The sequence below is a fragment of the Bombina bombina genome, chromosome 7 (genome assembly GCF_027579735.1).
Source record: "Bombina bombina isolate aBomBom1 chromosome 7, aBomBom1.pri, whole genome shotgun sequence".
In the NCBI taxonomy this organism is placed as follows: Eukaryota; Metazoa; Chordata; class Amphibia; order Anura; family Bombinatoridae; genus Bombina; species Bombina bombina.
Window position 1 is genome coordinate 581,379,421 of NC_069505.1, and position 22,968 is coordinate 581,402,388.

The following is a 22,968-nucleotide window of genomic DNA, read 5'->3' on the forward strand; positions in this document are numbered from 1 at the left end:
CGGTTTTGGTGGGGTCTTACCGAGTGCGAATGTGCAGTATGCTGTTCACAAATTCTACGTCTTTCCTGTATATGGAATAATCCATATTCTTCAAGAAGAAATTTGGTAACTGTAACGATAACAAAAAGCTAATTACTGAGAGACCACGACTGGGCGCAGGAAACTACTGAACTTTGCATGGAAACCCAACCAAGTGATTTCCAGCTCATCATGGCCTATGTAGATCTTGTAGCCAAACATTTATCTATGAAAATAAGGTTGCAACCGAAGTACGTTTCGTTATTTTAAATTTTAGCAGTAAAGTTTTGTAAAAAACGGTTTTCCTTTTTTGTTATATAAATACCTATAGAAAATATTTATTATCTTGTATTTTATATTAAAAATTTGCTGACTCTCCTCTATCCTAGACACCAGGATGGCACAGATGCGCGATTAGCTATCAAGTTCCTGGAATTCAAGTGTTTTTGTTCTTTCAAGGAAAATTGCTCTGTTCTGACTTTTTTTCCAGGATCTGGAAAAAAAACCAACTCGCTACCTAGACACCAGAGTCTTTTTAGTGTCTATCTCCTGGCCTCCATCAAGACCAACATAGCTAAGGCTTGGAAAAGGGATGTCCCCCCTAGCTGGCAGGATATTACCCATACAATGGCCTATCTATACACCATGGAAAAGCCAATATACTTCGACCTTAATAAGTCTGACCTATTTGAGATGGCCTGGGCCGACTGGAAAAATGACCATGACACCTTGTGGCACCCACAGGCTCTGACGACTGACGCCTAACCTGACAGCTAACAACCTGACTTCTCTAGTTAATAAGCCTAGTATACAAGTGCCTAGAAACATTGATGATTGCATATTTCCCCCCCTCTTCCACATATAACAACCTGACTTCTCTAGTTAATAAGCCTAGTATACAAGTGCCTAGAAACATTGATGATTGTATATTTCCCCCCCTCTTCCACATATATGAACCCCCTCACCTTTGTTTTTCTACACTCAAAATATACCAACTAAAGTGCCCTGCTGTACTCTTATTTATTTTTTGTTCTTCAAATGTGCGGAACTTTCTGTGATGGGTTCTATGACCCAATAATCTGTTCATTTCCATTACTGAAAAAAGGGGTCCTGCGAGTCCCCGATTGTTATGTTATCTATTTGCAAAACCTTTAATAAAAACATTTTAAATAAAAAAAACTAAAAAAAAAACAACTCGCTTATCTTCCTTCATGGGATTTAAATAAATTGTCTTCTGAAATGTTTTGATTTCGGTCACATTTCTGATAATACTCATGGTCACAGCTAGAAGAGTAGAGGTTTATGATTACACTCTATTCTTCCTTTTTTTGGCTTGAAGCACAAGGGCTGTCAAATATATATGAAACGTAGAAGCAAAAAACATATATATAGGAGCCAGCTACACATTTTGTTTGGAAAAATTAAAAAAGCAATATTAAAGATGATAGACATAGACAGATACAGGAGAGAGAGAGAGAGAGAGAGAGAGAGAGAGAGAAAGAAAAAGAGAGAGAGAAAAAGAGAGAGAGAAAGAGAGAAAGAGAAAGAGAGAGAGAGAGAGGCAGACCAGAGAGGGAAAGAGAGAGAAAGAAATAAAGAGAGACAGGCAGACCAGCGAGAGAGAGAGAGAGAGAGAGAGAGAGAGAGAGAGGCAGACGAGAGAGAAAAAGAGAGAGAGAGAGGCAGACGAGAGAGAAAAAGAGAGAGAGAGAGGCAGACGAGAGAGAAAAAGAGAGAGAGAGAGAGAGGCAGACGAGAGAGAAAAAGAGAGAGAGGCAGACGAGAGAGAAAAAGAGAGAGAGAGAGGCAGACGAGAGAGAAAAAGAGAGAGAGAGAGGCAGACGAGAGAGAAAAAGAGAGAGAGAGAGGCAGACGAGAGAGAAAAAGAGAGAGAGAGAGAGAGAGGCAGACGAGAGAGAAAAAGAGAGAGAGAGGCAGACGAGAGAGAAAAAGACAGAAGAGAGACAGAGGAGAGAGAGAGACAGAGGAGAGAGAGAGACAGAGGAGAGAGAGAGAGACAGAGAGAGAGACAGAGAGAGAGACAGAGAGAGAGACAGAGAGAGAGACAGACCAGACAGAGAGACAGGCAGACCAGAGAGAGAGAGAGACAGGCAGACCAGAGAGAGAGACAGGCAGACCAGAGAGAGAGAGAGACAGGCAGACGAGAGAGAGAGAGAGACAGGCAGACCAGAGAGAGAGAGAGACAGGCAGACCAGAGAGAGAGAGAGACAGGCAGACCAGAGAGAGAGAGAGACAGGCAGACCAGAGAGAGAGAGAGAGAGAGATAGACAGACCAGAGAGAGAGAGAGAGAGAGAGAGAGGCAGACGAGAGAGAAAAAGAGAGAGAGAGAGAGGCAGACGAGAGAGAAAAAGAGAGAGAGAGAGAGGCAGACGAGAGAGAAAAAGAGAGAGAGAGAGAGGCAGACGAGAGAGAAAAAGAGAGAGAGAGAGGCAGACGAGAGAGAAAAAGAGAGAGAGAGGCAGACGAGATAGAAAAAGAGAGGCAGACGAGAGAGAAAAAGAGAGAGAGAGAGGCAGACGAGAGAGAAAAAGAGAGAGAGAGAGGCAGACGAGAGAGAGAGAGAGAGAGAGAGAGGCAGACGAGAGAGAAAAAGAGAGAGAGAGAGGCAGACGAGAGAGAAAAAGAGAGAGAGAGAGGCAGACGAGAGAGAAAAAGAGAGAGAGAGAGGCAGACGAGAGAGAAAAAGAGAGAGAGAGAGGCAGACGAGAGAGAAAAAGAGAGAGAGAGAGGCAGACGAGAGAGAAAAAGAGAGAGAGGCAGACGAGAGAGAAAAAGAGAGAGAGAGGCAGACGAGAGAGAAAAAGAGAGAGAGAGGCAGACGAGAGAGAAAAAGAGAGAGAGAGGCAGACGAGAGAGAAAAAGAGAGAGAGGCAGACGAGAGAGAAAAAGAGAGAGAGAGGCAGACGAGAGAGAAAAAGAGAGAGAGGCAGACGAGAGAGAAAAAGAGAGAGAGAGGCAGACGAGAGAGAAAAAGAGAGAGAGAAAAAGAGAGAGAGAGGCAGACGAGAGAGAAAAAGAGAGTGAGAGGCAGACGAGAGAGAAAAAGAGAGAGAGAGGCAGACGAGAGAGAAAAAGAGAGAGAGAGGCAGACGAGAGAGAAAAAGAGAGAGAGAGGCAGACGAGAGAGAAAAAGAGAGAGAGGCAGACGAGAGAGAAAGAGACAGAAGAGAGACAGAAGAGAGACAGAGGAGAGAGAGAGAGAGAGACAGAGAGAGAGAGAGAGAGAGAGAGAGAGAGAGAGAGAGACAGAGAGAGAGACAGAGAGAGAGACAGAGAGAGAGACAGAGAGAGAGACAGAGAGAGAGACAGAGAGAGAGACAGACAGGCAGACCAGAGAGAGAGAGAGAGAGAGAGACAGACCAGAGAGAGAGAGAGACAGGCAGACCAGAGAGAGAGAGAGACAGGCAGACCAGAGAGAGAGAGAGAGAGAGAGAGAGAGAGAGAGACAGGCAGACCAGAGAGAGAGAGAGAGAGAGAGAGACAGGCAGACCAGAGAGAGAGAGAGAGAGAGAGAGAGAGAGAGAGAGAGAGAGAGAGAGAGAGAGAGAGAGAGACAGGCAGACCAGAGAAAGAGAGAGAGAGACAGGCAGACCAGAGAGAGAGAGAATTATCTGTAACCAATCTTCTATGGACAACTGGACTTGTTCTGCTATCTTTATGACCTTTTTAGTTTAGGGCTCATGTTATTTGAGTCATGAATATATCACGTGCCTTGTACATAATACAAATATCTTCAGTCTTTTGATAATTTTAGTCTTCATTGGTGGGATAATACAATGGTAAAGGAGAAAAATAATACACTACCAATAAATATTTTTCCATATTGAAATTGATGAGAAATGACACACTGCCTCATACTACCTAGTTTGTTGCTCGAGTCCCAGTTTGAGGCCACTCGCTTTATTTATAAAGTTTAACTCTGCTTTGTGATTTGTAAAGAAGGCTCATAAGACCAAGCACTTTTAACACCGAATTAGTCTGAAACATTGGCTGCATGCCACAATAATAAAAAAAAAAAAAATTATGCTTACCTGATAAATTTATTTCTCTTGTGGTGTATCCAGTCCACGGATCATCCATTACTTGTGGGATATTCTCATTCCCAACAGGAAGTTGCAAGAGGATCACCCACAGCAGAGCTGCTATATAGCTCCTCCCCTAACTGCCATATCCAGTCATTCGACCAAAAACAAACAGAGAAAGGAGAAACCATAGGGTGCAGTGGTGACTGTAGTTTAAAAATTAAAAAACACCTGCCTTAAAATGACAGGGCGGGCCGTGGACTGGATACACCACAAGAGAAATAAATTTATCAGGTAAGCATAAATTATGTTTTCTCTTGTAAGGTATATCCAGTCCACGGATCATCCATTACTTGTGGGATACCAATACCAAAGCTAAAGTACACGGATGAAGGGAGGGACAAGGCTGGTACTTAAACGAAAGGTACCACTGCCTGTAAAAACTTTCTCCCAAAAATAGCCTCCGAAGAAGCAAAAGTATAAAATTTGTAGAATTTTGAAAAAGTATGAAGCGAAGACCAAGTCGCCGCCTTGCAAATCTGTTCAACAGAAGCCTCATTTTTAAAGGCCCATGTGGAAGCCACAGCTCTAGTAGAATGAGCTGTAATCCTTTCTGGAGGCTGCTGGCCAGCAGTCTCATAGGCTAAGCGGATTATGCTTCTTAGCCAAAAAGAAAGAGAGGTTGCCGAAGCCTTTTGACCTCTCCTCTGTCCAGAGTAGACAACAAACAAAGCAGATGTTTGACGAAAATCTTTAGTAGCTTGTAAGTAAAACTTTAAAGCACGAACCACGTCCAGATTGTGTAATAGACGTTCCTTCTTTGAAGAAGGATTAGGACACAAAGACGGAACAACAATCTCTTGATTGATATTCTTATTAGATACCACCTTAGGTAAAAACCCAGGTTTGGTACGCAGAACTACCTTGTCTGCATGGAAGATCAGATAAGGAGAATCACATTGTAAGGCAGATAACTCGGAAACTCTACGAGCCGAGGAAATAGCTACCAAAAAAAGAACTTTCCAAGATAAAAGTTTGATATCTATGGAATGAAGAGGTTCAAACGGAACCCCCTGAAGAACTTTAAGAACCAAATTTAAGCTCCAAGGTGGAGCAACAGGTTTAAACACAGGCTTGATTCTAACTAAAGCCTGACAAAATGCCTGAACGTCTGGGACATCCGCCAGACGCTTGTGCAAAAGAATAGATAGCGCAGAAATCTGTCCCTTTAAGGAACTAGCTGACAATCCTTTCTCCAATCCTTCTTGGAGAAAAGATAATATCCTGGGAATCCTGACCTTACTCCATGAGTAGCCCTTGGATTCACACCAATCAAGATATTTACGCCAAATCTTATGATAGATTTTCCTGGTGACAGGCTTTCGTGCCTGAATTAAAGGTATCAATGACTGACTCGGAGAAACCACGCTTTGATAAAATCAAGCGTTCAGTCTCCAGGCAGTCAGCCTCAGAGAAATTAGATTTGGATGGTTGAAAGGACCTTGAAGTAGAAGGTCCTGTCTCAGCGGCAGAGTCCATGGTGGAAAAGATGACATGTCCACTAGATCTGCATACCAAGTCCTGCGTGGCCATGCAGGCGCTATCAAGATCACCGATGCTCTCTCCTGCTTGTTCTTGGCAATCAGACGAGGGAGCAGAGGAAACGGTGGAAATACATAAGCCAGGTTGAAGGACCAAGGCGCTGCTAGAGCATCTATCAGCATTGCCTTGGGGTCCCTGGACCTGGATCCGTAACAAGGAAGCTTGGCGTTCTGGCGAAACGTCATGAGATCCAGTTCTGGTTTGCCCCAACGATGAACCAATTGTGCAAACACCTCCGGATGGAGTTCCCACTCCCCCGGATGAAAAGTCTGTCGACTTAGAAAATCCGCCTCCCAGTTCTCTACACCTGGGATATGGATAGCTGATAGGTGGCAAGAGTGAATCTCTGCCCAGCGAATTATCTTTGAGACTTCTAACATCGCTAGGGAACTCCTTGTTCCCCCTTGATGGTTGATGTAAGCCACAGTCGTGATGTTGTCCGACTGAAATCTGATGAACCTCATTGTCGCTAGCTGAGGCCAAGCCTGAAGAGCATTGAATATCGCTCTTAGTTCCAGAATGTTTATTGGAAGGAGTGACTCCTCCTGAGTCCACGATCCCTGAGCCTTCAGGGAGTTCCAGACTGCACCCCAACCTAGAAGGCTGGCATCTGTCGTTACAATTGTCCAATCTGGCCTGCAAAAGGTCATACCTTTGGACAGATGGACCCGAGATAGCCACCAGAGAAGAGAATCCCTGGTCTCTTGATCCAGATTTAGTAGAGGGGACAAATCTGTGTAATCCCCATTCCACTGACTGAGCATGCAGAGTTGCAGTGGTCTGAGATGTAGGCATGCAAACGGCACTATGTCCATTGCCGCTACCATTAAGCCGATTACTTCCATGCACTGAGCCACCGAAGGGCGAGGAATGGAATAAAGAACACGGCAGGAATTTAGAAGTTTTGATAACCTGGACTCCGTCAGGTAAATTTTCATTTCAACAGAATCTATCAGAGTCCCTAGGAAGGAAACTCTTGTGAGGGGGGATAGAGAACTCTTTTCCTCGTTCACCTTCCACCCATGCGACCTCAGAAATGCCAACACTATGTCCGTATGAGACTTGGCAATTTGGAAGTTTGACGCCTGAATCAGGATGTCGTCTAAATAAGGGGCCACTGCTATGCCCCGCGGCCTTAGGGCCGCCAGAAGCGACCCCAGAACCTTCGTAAAAATTCTTGGGGCTGTAGCTAACCCAAAGGGAAGAGCTACAAACTGGTAATGCCTGTCTAGGAAGGCAAACCTGAGAAACCGATGATGATCTTTGTGTATCGGAATGTGAAGATAAGCATCCTTTAAATCCACTGTAGTCATGTATTGACCCTCCTGGATCATAGGTAGGATGGTACGAATAGTCTCCATCTTGAATGATGGAACTCTGAGGAATTTGTTTAAGATCTTTAGATCCAAAATTGGTGTGAAGGTTCCCTCTTTTTTGGGAACTACAAACAGATTTGAGTAAAATCCCTGTCCCTGTTCCTCCTTTGGAACTGGCTGGATCACTCCCATAACTAGGAGGTCTTGTACACAGTGTAAGAATGCCTCTCTCTTTATCTGGTTTGCAGATAATTGTGAAAGGTGAAATCTCCAGAAGATATCCCTGGGATATAATTTCCAACGCCCAGGGATCCTGGACATCTCTTGCCCACGCCTGGGCGAAGAGCGAAAGTCTGCCCCCTACTAGATCCGTTACCGGATAGGGGGCCGTTCGTTCATGCTGTCTTAGAGGCAGCAGCAGGCTTTTTGGCCTGCTTACCCTTATTCCAGGTCTGGTTAGGTCTCCAGACCGTCTTGGACAGAGCAAAAGTTCCCTCTTGTTTTGCATTAGAGGAAGTTGATGCCGCACTTGCCTTGAAGTTTCGAAAGGCACGAAAATTGAACTGTTTGGCCCTTGATTTGGACCTATCCTGAGGAAGGGCATGACCTTTTCCTCCAGTGATATCAGCAATAATCTCCTTCAAACCAGGCCCGAATAGGGTCTGCCCCTTGAAGGGAATGTTAAGCAGCTTAGACTTTGAAGTAACGTCAGCTAACCATGATTTAAGCCATAGCGCTCTACGCGCCTGGATAGCAAAACCAGAATTCTTAGCTGTTAGTTTAGTCAAATGAACAATGGCATCAGAAACAAAAGAATTGGCTAGATTAAGTGCTCTAAGCTTGTCAAGTATGTCATCCAATGAAGTCGCTACCTGTAAAGCCTCTTTCAGAGACTCAAACCAGAACGCCGCAGCAGCAGTGACAGGAGCAATGCATGCAAGGGGCTGTAGGATAAAACCTTGTTGAATAAACATTTTCTTAAGGTAACCCTCTAACTTTTTATCCATTGGAAAGCACAACTGTCCTCGACAGGGATAGTAGTACGCTTTGCTAGAGTAGAAACTGCTCCCTCCACCTTAGGAACTGTCTGCCATAAGTCCCGTGTGGTGGCGTCTATTGGAAACATTTTTCTAAAAATAGGAGGGGGAGAGAACGGCACACCTGGTCTATCCCATTCCTTAGTAATAATTTCTGTAAACCTTTTAGGTATTGGAAAAACATCAGTGCACACCGGCACTGCATAGTATTTATCCAGTCTACACAATTTCTCTGGCACTGCAATTGTATCACAGTCATTCAGAGCAGCTAAAACCTCCCTGAGTAACACGCAGAGGTGTTCAAGCTTAAATTTAAATGTAGAGATATCAGAATCAGGTTGCATCATCTTCCCTGAGTCAGAAACATCACCCACAGAAAGAAGCTCTCCTTCTTCAGCTTCTGCATATTGTGAGGCAGTATCAGACATAGCTCTTAAAGCGTCAGTATGCTCTGTATTTCGTCTAACTCCAGAGCTATCTTGCTTTCCTCTAAATTCAGGTAGTCTGGCTAATACCGCTGACAGTGTATTATCCCTGACTGCCGCCATGTCTTGTAAAGTAAACACTATGGGCGCCCTAGATGTAATTGGCGCCATTTGAGCGTGAGTCCCTTGAGCGGGAGTCAAAGGGTCTGACACGTGGGGCGAGTTAGTCGGCATAACTTCCCCCTCGTCAGATTCCTCTGGTGATAAATTTTTTAAAGACAGAATATGATCTTTATTGCTTAAAGTGAAATCAGTAGATTTGGTACACATTCTAAGAGGGGGTTCCACCATGGCTTCTAAACATAATGAACAAGGAGTTTCCTCTATGTCAGACATGTTTAAACAGACTAGCAATGAGACCAGCAAGCTTGGAAAACACTTTAAATCAAGTTAACAAGCAAAAAATAAAAACGGTACTGTGCCTTTAAGAGAAACAATTTTTGTCAGAATTTGAAAAACAGTGAAAAAATGCAGTAAATCAAACGAAATTTTTACAGTGTGTATAATAAGCTAACAGAGCATTGCACCCATTTGCAAATGGATGATTAACCCCTTAGTTCAAAAAACGAATCAAAAAAACGATATAGACGTTTTTTAACAGCACACCAAACTGCCACAGCCTTGCTGTGGGCCTACCTTCCCCAACAAACTATTTTGGAAAGCCTAAGAGACCTTTAGAGATGTCCTATAGCATTCAGGGGACTCCTGGAGGAAGCTGGATGTCTCAGTCTGTAAAAGTTACTGCGCAAAAAAGCGCTAAATTAGGCCCCTCCCACTCATAGTAACACAGTGGAAAGCCTCAAGAAACTGTTTCTAGGCAAATTTAAGCCAGCCATGTGGAAAAAAACTAGGCCCCAATAAAGTTTTATCACCAAAGTATATATAAAAACGTTTAAACATGCCAGCAAACGTTTTATATTGTAAATATAAAAGAGTATTACCTCAGAAAGTAAGCATGATACCAGTCGCTATTAAATCACTGTATTCAGGCTTACCTTACATAAATTTGGCATCAGCAGCATTTTCTAGCATTCACATCTTCTAGAAAAATCTTAACTGCACATACCTCATAGCAGGATAACCTGCACGCCATTCCCCCGCTGAAGTTATCTCTCTCTTCAGTCATGTGTGAGAACAGCAATGGATCTTAGTTACAGACAAAACGAAATGGATGGCGCTGGTCTTGCAGAATGTTAAGTTTCTGATAATAGATAGAAATGGACTTGATGTGCAAGTTAAATTCTGTTGCAATAATGTGCAATATACTCACTCCTTAAGTAACGTGAGTCCTGCTTCTATGGTATATCCCTCTGTAATATGTCCCTCTCCAAAGGCAACAACAGGGAGGTTTTCAACAAAGGGCTGGAAAAGGATTGGAACCTCATCAGCAGTAAAATGAAACTTTAAATTGAAGAAACAAGTAGTAACTTACTTATCCAAAATAGCAAGTCCGGCTCGTCACAGCGAAATGATTGCCAAGTAGTGAGATAAAAAATGTTTTATTGTAGCTCTACGCGTTTCAACGCTTAAGCGTCTTTTTCAAGAGCAATAAAAGACAATAAAAACAAGTAACAGTTTGTATGATGCTGTGACAAAGTAGCCGGCTTTTATACAAATGTATCCATGTTCCAATTTCCTGTCTGTGGCAGGAAATTGGACTCACATAATAGAAACAGAATAAAAAGTACAAATTCCTACTAAATGTTTAGGCCCAACCTTGTTTTTTTAAAATGTTAAATCTTTTTATGTCGCTCATTTAACTTTTAAATATTAACTTTATATTAGGTTCGGCATAAACATGAACAATAAGAATAAAAGTGACCAATCAGTGAATTACTTAGCATTTTTATCCAATGAGAAGACAGAGTTAGATAAAGTCCCCATTCGAGTATTTCTTGAATTTCAGTTCCCTTTAAGGTCCGCTTAAAGTTCACGTGCTATTTTTAACCTATCCCATGATGTTAGAAGATTTTCCGTGGATTTATGACGTCGTAAGGGCTCGTTAGTCACGTGTTCTTTCTGACGAATCAGTGAGGACGTTTTTCCTTTGTGGCTTTAACCAAATATTCCGTTATAGGGAATTGCGATTATACATTTCTATGAATAGAAAATAGAACAGCGGCAGTATCCATTCTAAACACCAATACAATTGAAAATTATCTATGACAATTTTATATATAATTTGATAGTATGAGAAATATGTGCAAAGATGTTTTGCGCTGTGCAGACTTTAATGTATGTGAATACATGTGAATGAGAATTTAATTCTAATCACTAAATGGTACTTTCCAAAGTTTTCCTTCTATAAAGGATACTTTTACGACAACCTTAAATTACATATAACTCAGTAACATCGACATTTATGCAATGGTATATCCAATAAAATTACTTTGCAAACACATTAAAGACTGTATTATCAATTTGAATCGTATGAAAAGGGAATTTAAAAAATTTCTCTTTATATTATTAAACCCTTTGAGGAAATTTAGAGAGGGCAACATTTATCCGTTCAACTCATATAGGGATAAAAAATATAGTGCCTTTATATTTTATCATAGCCTTATAGCTTTCCTACGTTAAAAAATGAAAAGTGAAGTTATGTGTGCTAGTTAAAGGTATTTCATATTTTATGTTACCTAATTTCAATATGAATACATTTGTGAAATAAATACAATTTTTATGTAACCTTAATTTTGTGTTATCTAATTTAAATATAATGTGCTAAATACATTTAGTATAATAATACTAGTGGCGTTACTAATAAATTGGCTTTCTAAATTGTGTACAATAAGGAAATAAATAAAAATAAAATGAAAATAAAATTAAAAATTATTAATAAAAATGAAAAACCTGGTGACATGGCGGAGGTACATCGACGATGTCCTCTGCATTTGGAGGGGAAATATAGAAAATTGCCAACAATTTGTTAATGATTTAAACAAAAACAATATGAATATCATTTTGACCCCAGAAATAAATAACACCAAAGCTATTTTTTTAGATTTGTCCATCACAACGGTTGATGGACATATACACACGAAAACACACTTCAAGGAATGTGATGCAAACACATACATCCAGCATGACAGTCAACACCACCCATCATGGTTAAAGGCTATTCCTAGAGGACAATTCAAACGCATCAGGAGAAATTGTGATCAAATAGAAGATTACGAAGAACAATCATTATTACTTAAAAAGAGATTTTTGCAAAAAGGCTACTCTTCAAGTAGTCTTGAGATAGATAGACAGTTAATTAAAAATCAGGATCGCAATCTAATTTTGGCAAAAAATAAAACTACAATAAATCAACAATCCTCCTTCCCCAGATTTGTTACAACTTTTAATTCAGGGCACCATCAAATCAATAAAATAATCAAAAAACACTGGCATATTTTACAGAATGACGAATTGTTAAGCAATATCATACCCAACAAACCCCAGATCACATATAGAAGAGGTAGTAATTTTAAACAAAAGTTGGCCCCTTCTTTAATTAAAGGCATGGCCCCCAAACCACCTTTGAGTATATCTAACTTACAAGGATTCTATACTTGTGGAAAATGTAAAGGATGCAATTACACAAAAAGAACCCATAAAACTTTTACTTCCTCTGTAACGGGAAAGACCTATATAATTAAACATTTTATTACATGTAAGACTCAGAACGTGATCTATCTATTACAATGCAATTGTCAGATCCAATATTTAGGACAAACAACCAGATTTCTCAAGACTCGTATTTTAGAACACCTTAACAAAATAGAGAAGAGGCATGAAGATCATGGTGTCCCTTCACATTGCAACACTTGCACCAAATTTGATTTTAAGAACTTTTCATGGATAGGGATAGAAAAGGTAACCACTCATTGGAGAGGAGGGAATTTGGATGATGAGTTAAACAGGAGGGAACTATGGTGGATTCACACACTAAGAACTTACAATCATTGGGGGCTCAACAAAGATATTCGAATAGCAGCTTTTATTTAAACTAATTCCATTAAGGATAGAGAATTCTTTTAACACAAGGTTCTAATAGATGAAGCAATTATTTACTACTGTTAAGGTAATTTATTTAGTCACATATAATATCACTTTATTGAGTTTACACAATATTTTTCATTTTTATTAATAATTTTTAATTTTATTTTCATTTTATTTTTATTTTTATTTATTTCCTTATTGTACACAATTTAGAAAGCCAATTTATTAGTAACGCCACTAGTATTATTATACTAAATGTATTTAGCACATTATATTTAAATTAGATAACACAAAATTAAGGTTACATAAAAATTGTATTTATTTCACAAATGTATTCATATTGAAATTAGGTAACATAAAATATGAAATACCTTTAACTAGCACACATAACTTCACTTTTCATTTTTTAACGTAGGAAAGCTATAAGGCTATGATAAAATATAAAGGCACTATATTTTTTATCCCTATATGAGTTGAACGGATAAATGTTGCCCTCTCTAAATTTCCTCAAAGGGTTTAATAATATAAAGAGAAATTTTTTAAATTCCCTTTTCATACGATTCAAATTGATAATACAGTCTTTAATGTGTTTGCAAAGTAATTTTATTGGATATACCATTGCATAAATGTCGATGTTACTGAGTTATATGTAATTTAAGGTTGCCGTAAAAGTATCCTTTATAGAAGGAAAACTTTGGAAAGTACCATTTAGTGATTAGAATTAAATTCTCATTCACATGTATTCACATACATTAAAGTCTGCACAGCGCAAAACATCTTTGCACATATTTCTCATACTATCAAATTATATATAAAATTGTCATAGATAATTTTCAATTGTATTGGTGTTTAGAATGGATACTGCCGCTGTTCTATTTTCTATTCATAGAAATGTATAATCGCAATTCCCTATAACGGAATATTTGGTTAAAGCCACAAAGGAAAAACGTCCTCACTGATTCGTCAGAAAGAACACGTGACTAACGAGCCCTTACGACGTCATAAATCCACGGAAAATCTTCTAACATCATGGGATAGGTTAAAAATAGCACGTGAACTTTAAGCGGACCTTAAAGGGAACTGAAATTCAAGAAATACTCAAATGGGGACTTTATCTAACTCTGTCTTCTCATTGGATAAAAATGCTAAGTAATTCACTGATTGGTCACTTTTATTCTTATTGTTCATGTTTATGCCGAACCTAATATAAAGTTAATATTTAAAAGTTAAATGAGCGACATAAAAAGATTTAACATTTTAAAAAAACAAGGTTGGGCCTAAACATTTAGTAGGAATTTGTACTTTTTATTCTGTTTCTATTATGTGAGTCCAATTTCCTGCCACAGACAGGAAATTGGAACATGGATACATTTGTATAAAAGCCGGCTACTTTGTCACAGCATCATACAAACTGTTACTTGTTTTTATTGTCTTTTATTGCTCTTGAAAAAGACGCTTAAGCGTTGAAACGCGTAGAGCTACAATAAAACATTTTTTATCTCACTACTTGGCAATCATTTCGCTGTGACGAGCCGGACTTGCTATTTTGGATAAGTAAGTTACTACTTGTTTCTTCAATTTAAAGTTTCATTTTACTGCTGATGAGGTTCCAATCCTTTTCCAGCCCTTTGTTGAAAACCTCCCTGTTGTTGCCTTTGGAGAGGGACATATTACAGAGGGATATACCATAGAAGCAGGACTCACGTTACTTAAGGAGTGAGTATATTGCACATTATTGCAACAGAATTTAACTTGCACATCAAGTCCATTTCTATCTATTATCAGAAACTTAACATTCTGCAAGACCAGCGCCATCCATTTCGTTTTGTCTATTGCTTATACAGTCCTTGGGGAGAGACTGAGGAAGGGCAGCGGTCACTTTATTTCACAAGGAGAGTATTGTTTTTAGTACATTGTGTTGAGCATATTCTTTGTTAACATCTTTTTGTTTGCTACACACATTTCTGCACAGTGGATCTTAGTTACAACCTGCTAAGATCATAGAAATCACAGGCAGATTCTTCTATTTTTCTGCCTGGAACAAAATAGTACAACTCCGGTACCATTTAAAAATAATAAACTTTTGATTGAAGTAAAATAACAGCTACATTTCACCACTTCTCTCTTACTACCTCCATGTTTGTTGAGAGTTGCAAGAGAATGACTGGGTATGGCAGTTAGGGGAGGAGCTATATAGACAGCTCTGCTGTGGGCGTCCTCTTGCAACTTCCTGTTGGGAATGAGAATATCCCACAAGTAATGGATGATCCGTGGACTGGATACACCTTACAAGAGAAACCCATAAATTATGCTTACCCGATAATTTCATTTCCATCGAGGGGAGGAGAGTCCACTGCTTCATTCATTACTATTGGGAATTAAGAACCTGGCCACCAGGAGGAGGCAAAGACACCCCAGCCAAAGGCTTAAATACTCCTCCCACTCCCCTCATTCCCCAGTCATTCTGCCGAGGGAACCAGGAACAGTAGGAGAAATATCAGGGTAAAAAAAGTGCCAGAATATGAATAAATTTAGGGCCGCCCAACGGAGATACGGACGGGAGCCGTGGACTCTACTCCCCTCGATGGAAATTAAATTATCAGGTAAGCATAATAAATATTTTCCATCTAAAGGGGAGGAGAATCCACGGCTTCATTCATTACTATTGGGAACATATACCCAAGCTCTAGAGGACAGTGAATGAAACCGGGAGGGTAAAAAGCAGACCCTAATCTGAGGGCACCACAGCCTGCAAAACCTCTCTCCCAAAAACAGCTTCCACAGAAGCAAAAACGTCAAATTTGTAAAACTTTGTAAAAGTGTGTAAGGAGGACCAGGTAGCCGCCTTACAAATTTGCTCCATCGAGGCCTCATTCTTGAAGGCCCAGGACGAAGCCACAGCTCTAGTTGAATGAGCTGTGATCCTCTGAGGAAGCTTATGTCCCGCTGTCTCATAAGCCAAGCGAATCAAGCTCCTCAACCAAAAAGACAAAGAAGTAGCAGAGGCCCTTTGCCCCTTGCGCTTCCCAGAATACACCACAAAAAGAGATGTAGACTGTCTGAAATCCTTTGTAGCCTGAAGATAGAACTTCAAGGCAGGAACCACATCAAGGTTATGAAGTAACCTCTCCTTTGAAGAAGAAGGGTTAGGACACAAAGAAGGAGCAACTATTTCCTAATTAATATTAATTAAGGTAGACCTTATCGGCATGAAACACCAGATAAGGAGGATCACATTGCAAGGCAGCTATAGTTCAGATACTCTGCGTGCCGATGCAATAGCCAACAGGAAGAGAACCTTCCAGGACAGAATCTTAATGTCTATAGAATGCATAGGTTCAAACAGAACCCTCTGCAAAACCTTAAAGACCAAGTTTAAGCTCCAAGGCGGAGCCGACTGTCTATAGACAGGCCTGATTCTAGACAGAGCCTGAACAAAAGATTGAATGTCAGGGAGCTCAGCGAGTCTCCTATGCAACAAAACTGATAATGCCAAAATCTGTCCCTTTAAGGAACTAGCGGCAAGACCCGAAAGGACAGAATCCTGGATACCTTCGCCTTATGCCAAGGATATCCATGCTTCTCACACCAGGACAAGTCCTTCACACCTTATGGTAGATGCGACGAGTGACTGGCTTCCTTGCCAGAAAAGCCTCTCTTGGCTAAGACTAGGCTTTCAATCTCCATGCAGTCAGCCTCAGAGAATCTATATTTTGATGCTGAAAGGGGACCTGTGAGAGCAGATCCCTGCGACAGGGTAACCTCCACGGCAGAGATGACATCCCCACCAGATCCGCAAACCACGTCCTCCGCGGCTACGAAGGAGCAATCAGAATAGCCGAGGCCCGCTCCTGTTTGATGCGTGCCACTATGCAAGGTAGAAGTGGTAACGGAGGAAAAATGTAAGCTAGTATGAATCCCCAAGGAACCACTAAGGCATCTATCAGCTCTGCCTGGGGATCCCTGGACCTCGTCCCGTATCGAGGTAGTTTGCAATTGAGTCTGGACACCATGAGATCTATCTCAGGCAATCCCCATCGGTGACAAATCTACGCAAACACTTCGGGGTTAAGAGACCATTACCCCGGATGGAAGGACTGTCTGCTGAGAAAGTCCGCTTCCCAGTTGTCCACACCCGGAATGTGAATCGCTGAGAGCGAGCAGTCGTGGGACTCCGCCCACTACAGATTTCGAGACACCTCCCTCATCGCGAGGGAGCTCCTTGTACCCCCCTGATGGTTGATGTAAGCCACCGAGGTAATGTTGTCTGTCTGGAATCTGATGAAACTGACCGACCCCAGAGAAGGCCAAGCCTTCAGAGCATTGAAGATTGCTCGTAGTTCTAGGATGTTGATCGGAAGGAGAGACTCCTCTCTTGACCACTTTCCTAGTGCCATCCTGGCAGCCCAAACTCCTCCCCATCCTGACAGACTGGCGTCCGTGAACCAGGATGTCGTCCAGGTAAGGCACCACTGCAATGCCCCTGGATCTGGCCACTGCAAGCGGCGCCCCCAGAACCTTCGCGAAGACTCTCGGGGCAGTAGCCAGACCAAAAGGAAGGGCCATAAACTGGAAGTGTTTGTCCAGAAATGCAAATCTTAGGAATCAGAAGTGGTCCCTGTGGATTGGCACATGAAGGTAAGCGTCCAAGTCTATAGTCGTCATGAACTGTCCCTTTTGAAATAGAGGCAGAATAAATCTGATTGTTTCCATTTTGAACGATGGAAAACTCAGAAACTCCTTTAAACACTTTAGGTCCAGAATCGGGCGGAACATGCCCTCCTTCTTTGGAACCACAAAAAGGTTTGAATAGTACCCTAGAACCCTCTCTGCTAGGGATACTGGTACGATAACCCAGAGAAAGGCGAGATCTCTCACACACTCTAGAAAGGCCTCTCTCTTCTCTGGTCTTGAAGACAAGTTTGACAGGAGGAATCTGCCCTCGGCCAGAAGGGATCGGAACCCTATCCTGTAACCCTGGGAGACCACTTCTAGAACCCAAGGGTCCTGAACGTCCTGCAACCATGCGTCTGAGAATAGAGATAATCTGCCCCCTACGTGAGACCGGTCATGGGCCGCCTCTTCATGCCAATTTCTCGGCGGACTTCTTGCTCTTCTTAGACTTGTTCCAAGATTGAGCTGGCTTCCAAAATCCCTTGGATTGGTCTGCTTTTGCGGCGGGTTGCTGGCGCTGGGCCTTGTCCGCACGAAAGAGAAGAAAAGTAGATCCTTTAGGCTTAGCCTTCTTATCCTGCGGTAGGAAAAACATAATTTATGTAAGAACTTACCTGATAAATTCATTTCTTTCATATTAACAAGAGTCCATGAGCTAGTGACGTATGGGATATACATTCCTACCAGGAGGGGCAAAGTTTCCCAAACCTCAAAATGCCTATAAATACACCCCTCACCACACCCACACATCAGTTTAACGTATAGCCAAGAAGTGGGGTGATAAGAAAAAAGTGCGAAAGCATAAAAAATAAGGAATTGGAATAATTGTGCTTTATACAAAAAAAAACATAATTTATGCTTACCTGATAAATTTATTTCTCTTGTAGTGTATCCAGTCCACGGATCATCCATTACTTATGGGATATTAACTCCTCCCCAACAGGAAGTGCAAGAGGATTCACCCAGCAGAGCTGCTATATAGCTCCTCCCCTAACTGCCATTACCAGTCATTCGACCGAAAACATGCAGAGAAAGGAAAACCATAGGGTACAGTGGTGACTGTAGTTTAATGGAAAAATTACCTGCCTTAAAGTGACAGGGCGGGCCGTGGACTGGATACACTACAAGAGAAATAAATTTATCAGGTAAGCATAAATTATGTTTTCTCTTGTTAAGTGTATCCAGTCCACGGATCATCCATTACTTATGGAATACCAATACCAAAGCTAAAGTACACGGATGACGGGAGGGACAGGCAGGCTCTTTATACGGAAGGAACCACTGCCTGAAGAACCTTTCTCCCAAAAACAGCCTCCGAAGAAGCAAAAGTGTCAAATTTGTAAAATTTGGAAAAAGTATGAAGAGAAGACCAAGTTGCAGCCTTGCAAATCTGTTCAACAGAAGCCTCATTCTTAAAGGCCCAAGTGGAAGCCACAGCTCTAGTAGAATGTGCTGTAATTCTTTCAGGAGGCTGCTGTCCAGCAGTCTCATAGGCTAACCGTATTATGCTACGAAGCCAAAAGGAGAGAGAGGTAGCCAAAGCTTTTTGACCTCTCCTCTGACCAGAATAAACGACAAACAGGGAAGACGTTTGTCGAAAATCCTTAGTTGCCTGTAGATAAAATTTCAGGGCATGGACTACATCTAGATTGTGTAGCAGACGTTCCTTTTTCGAAGAAGGATTAGGACACAAAGATGTAACCACAATCTCTTGATTGATATTCCTGTTAGTCACCACCTTAGGTAGGAACCCAGGTTTAGTACGCAGAACTACCTTGTCTGAATGAAAAATCAGATAAGGAGAATCACAATGTAAGGCAGATAACTCAGAGACTCTTCGAGCCGAGGAAATCGCCATTAAAAACAGAACTTTCTAAGATAACAACTTGATATCAATGGAATGAAGGGGTTCAAACGGAACCCCCTGTAAAACATTAAGAGCTAAGTTCAAACTCCATGGTGGAGCAACAGTTTTAAACACAGGCTTGATCCTAGCTAAAGCCTGACAAAAAGCTTGAACGTCCGGAACTTCTGACAGACGTTTGTGTAAAAGAATGGACAGAGCTGAAATCTGTCCCTTTAAGGAACTAGCGGATAAACCCTTTTCTAAACCTTCTTGTAGAAAAGACAATATCCTCGGAATCCTAACCTTACTCCATGAGTAACTCTTGGATTCGCACCAATATAAGTATTTGCGCCATATCTTATGGTAAAACTTTCTGGTAACAGGCTTCCTAGCCTGTATTAAGGTATCAATAACTGACTCAGAAAAACCACGTTTTGATAAAATCAAGCGTTCAATTTCCAAGCAGTCAGCTTCAGAGAAATTAGATTTTGATGTTTGAAGGGACCCTGGATCAGAAGGTCCTGTTTCAGAGGTAGCGACCAAGGTGGACAGGATGACATGTCCACTAGATCTGCATACCAAGTCCTGCGTGGCCATGCAGGCGCTATTAGAATCACTGATGCTCTCTCCTGTTTGATTCTGGCAATCAATCGAGGAAGCATCGGGAAGGGTGGAAACACATAAGCCATCCCGAAGGTCCAAGGTGCTGTCAAAGCATCTATCAGAACCGCTCCCGGATCCCTGGATCTGGACCCGTAACGAGGAAGCTTGGCGTTCTGTCGAGACGCCATGAGATCTATCTCTGGTTTGCCCCAACGTCGAAGTATTTGGGCAAAGACCTCCGGATGAAGTTCCCACTCCCCCGGATGAAAAGTCTGACGACTTAAGAAATCCGCCTCCCAGTTCTCCACTCCCGGGATGTGGATTGCTGACAGGTGGCAAGAGTGAGACTCTGCCCAGCGAATTATCTTTGATACTTCCATCATTGCTAGGGAGCTTCTTGTCCCTCCCTGATGGTTGATGTAAGCTACAGTCGTGATGTTGTCCGACTGAAACCTGATGAACCCCCGAGTTGTTAACTGGGGCCAAGCCAGAAGGGCATTGAGAACTGCTCTCAATTCCAGAATGTTTATTGGTAGGAGACTCTCCTCCTGATTCCATTGTCCCTGAGCCTTCAGAGAATTCCAGACAGCGCCCCAACCTAGTAGGCTGGCGTCTGTTGTTACAATTGTCCAGTCCGGCCTGCTGAATGGCATCCCCCTGGACAGATGTGGCCGAGAAAGCCACCATAGAAGAGAATTTCTGGTCTCTTGATCCAGATTCAGAGTAGGGGACAAGTCTGAGTAATCCCCATTCCACTGACTTAGCATGCACAATTGCAGCGGTCTGAGATGTAGACGTGCAAAGGGTACTATGTCCATTGCTGCTACCATTAAGCCGATCACCTCCATGCATTGAGCTACTGACGGGTGTTGAATGGAATGAAGGACACGGCATGCATTTTGAAGCTTTGTTAACCTGTCTTCTGTCAGGTAAATCTTCATTTCTACAGAATCTATAAGAGTCCCCAAGAAGGGAACTCTTGTGAGTGGAAAGAGAGAACTCTTCTTTTCGTTCACCTTCCATCCATGCGACCTTAGAAATGCCAGTACTAACTCTGTATGAGACTTGGCAGTTTGAAAGCTTGAAGCTTGTATCAGAATGTCGTCTAGGTACGGAGCTACCGCAATTCCTCGCGGTCTTAGTACCGCCAGAAGAGCACACAGAACCTTTGTGAAGATTCTCGGAGCCGTAGCCAATCCGAATGGAAGAGCTACAAACTGGTAATGCCTGTCTAGAAAGGCAAACCTTAGATACCGGTAATGATCTTTGTGAATCGGTATGTGAAGGTAAGCATCCTTTAAATCCACTGTGGTCATGTACTGACCCTTTTGGATCATGGGTAAAATTGTCCGAATAGTTTCCATTTTGAACGATGGAACTCTTAGGAATTTGTTTAGGATCTTTAAATCCAAGATTGGCCTGAAAGTTCCCTCTTTTTTGGGAACCACAAACAGATTTGAGTAAAACCCTTGTCCTTGTTCCGACCGCGGAACCGGATGGATCACTCCCATTAATAAAAGATCTTGTACGCAGCGTAGAAACGCCTCTTTCTTTATTTGGTTTGTTGACAACCTTGACAGATGAAATCTCCCTCTTGGGGGAGAGAATTTGAAGTCTAGAAGGTATCCCTGAGATATGATCTCTAACGCCCAGGGATCCTGGACATCTCTTGCCCAAGCCTGGGCGAAGAGAGAAAGTCTGCCCCCCACTAGATCCGTTCCCGGATCGGGGGCCCTCGATTCATGCTGTCTTAGGGGCAGCAGCAGGTTTCCTGGCCTGCTTGCCCTTGTTCCAGGACTGGTTAGGTCTCCAGCCTTGTCTGTAGCGAGCAACAGCTCCTTCCTGTTTTGGTGCAGAGGAAGTTGATGCTGCTCCTGCTTTGAAATTACGAAAGGAACGAAAATTAGACTGCCTTAGGTTTGGCTCTGTCTTGAGGCAGGGCATGGCCTTTACCTCCTGTAATGTCAGCGATAATTTCTTTCAACCCGGGCCCGAATAAGGTCTGCCCTTTGAAAGGTATATTAAGCAATTTAGATTTAGAAGTAACGTCAGCTGACCAGGATTTTAGCCACAGTGCTCTGCGTGCCTGAATGGCGAATCCGGAATTCTTAGCCGTAAGTTTAGTTAAATGTACTACGGCATCTGAAATAAATGAGTTAGCTAACTTAAGGGCTTTAAGCTTGTGTGTAATCTCATCTAATGGAGCTGATTCAAGTGTCTCTTCCAGAGACTCAAACCAAAATGCTGCTGCAGCCGTGACAGGCGCAATGCATGCAAGAGGTTGCAATATAAAACCTTGTTGAACAAACATTTTCTTAAGGTAACCCTCTAACTTTTTATCCATTGGATCTGAAAAGGCAAAAGCTATCCTCCACCGGGATAGTGGTACGCTTAGCTAAAGTAGAAACTGCTCCCTCCACCTTAGGGACCGTTTGCCATAAGTCCCGTGTGGTGGCGTCTATTGGAAACATCTTTCTAAATATCGGAGGGGGTGAGAACGGCACACCGGGTCTATCCCACTCCTTAGTAACAATTTCAGTAAGTCTCTTAGGTATAGGAAAAACGTCAGTACTCGCCGGTACCGCAAAATATTTATCCAACCTACACATTTTCTCTGGTATTGCAACTGTGTTACAATCATTCAGAGCCGCTAACACCTCCCCTAGTAATACACAGAGGTTTTCCAGCTTAAATTTAAAATTTGAAATATCTGAATCCAGTTTGTTTGGATCAGAACCGTCACCCGCAGAATGATGCTCTCCGTCCTCATGTTCTGCAAATTGTGACGCAGTGTCTGACATGGCCCTAATATTATCAGCGCACTCTGTTCTCACCCCAGAGTGATCACGCTTACCTCTTAGTTCTGGTAATTTAGCCAAAACTTCAGTCATAACAGTAGCCATATCCTGTAATGTGATTTGTAATGGCCGCCCAGATGTACTCGGCGCTACAATATCACGCACCTCCCGAGCGGGAGATGCAGGTACTGACACGTGAGGCGAGTTAGTCGGCATAACTCTCCCCTCGTTGTTTGGTGAAATATGTTCAATTTGTACAGATTGACTTTTATTTAAAGTAGCATCAATACAGTTAGTACATAAATTTCTATTGGGCTCCACTTTGGCTTTAGCACATATAGCACAGATATCTTCCTCTGAATCAGACATGTTTAACACACTAGCAAATAAACTAGCAACTTGGAAATACTTTTCAAGTAATTTACTATAATATGAAAACGTACTGTGCCTATAAGAAGCACAGAAAAAGTTATGACAGTTGAAAATTAATAAACTGAAAAGTTATAGCATCAAATCTTTGTAAAAAACACAATTTTAGCAAAGGATTGCTCCCATTAGCAA

At 41.9% G+C, this 22,968-nt stretch overlaps 1 protein-coding gene across 1 annotated transcript in view; it reads right to left on the bottom strand.

The window, feature by feature from the left end:
• Positions 1-22,968, bottom strand: part of C7H6orf136 (chromosome 7 C6orf136 homolog) — a 71,345-nt gene that overhangs the window by 6,089 nt on the left and 42,288 nt on the right. Inside the window, exon 3 of the mRNA XM_053722046.1 lies at positions 21-109. Coding sequence (XP_053578021.1) covers positions 21-109 — 89 coding nt within the window. The remainder of the gene's footprint in view (positions 1-20; positions 110-22,968) is intronic.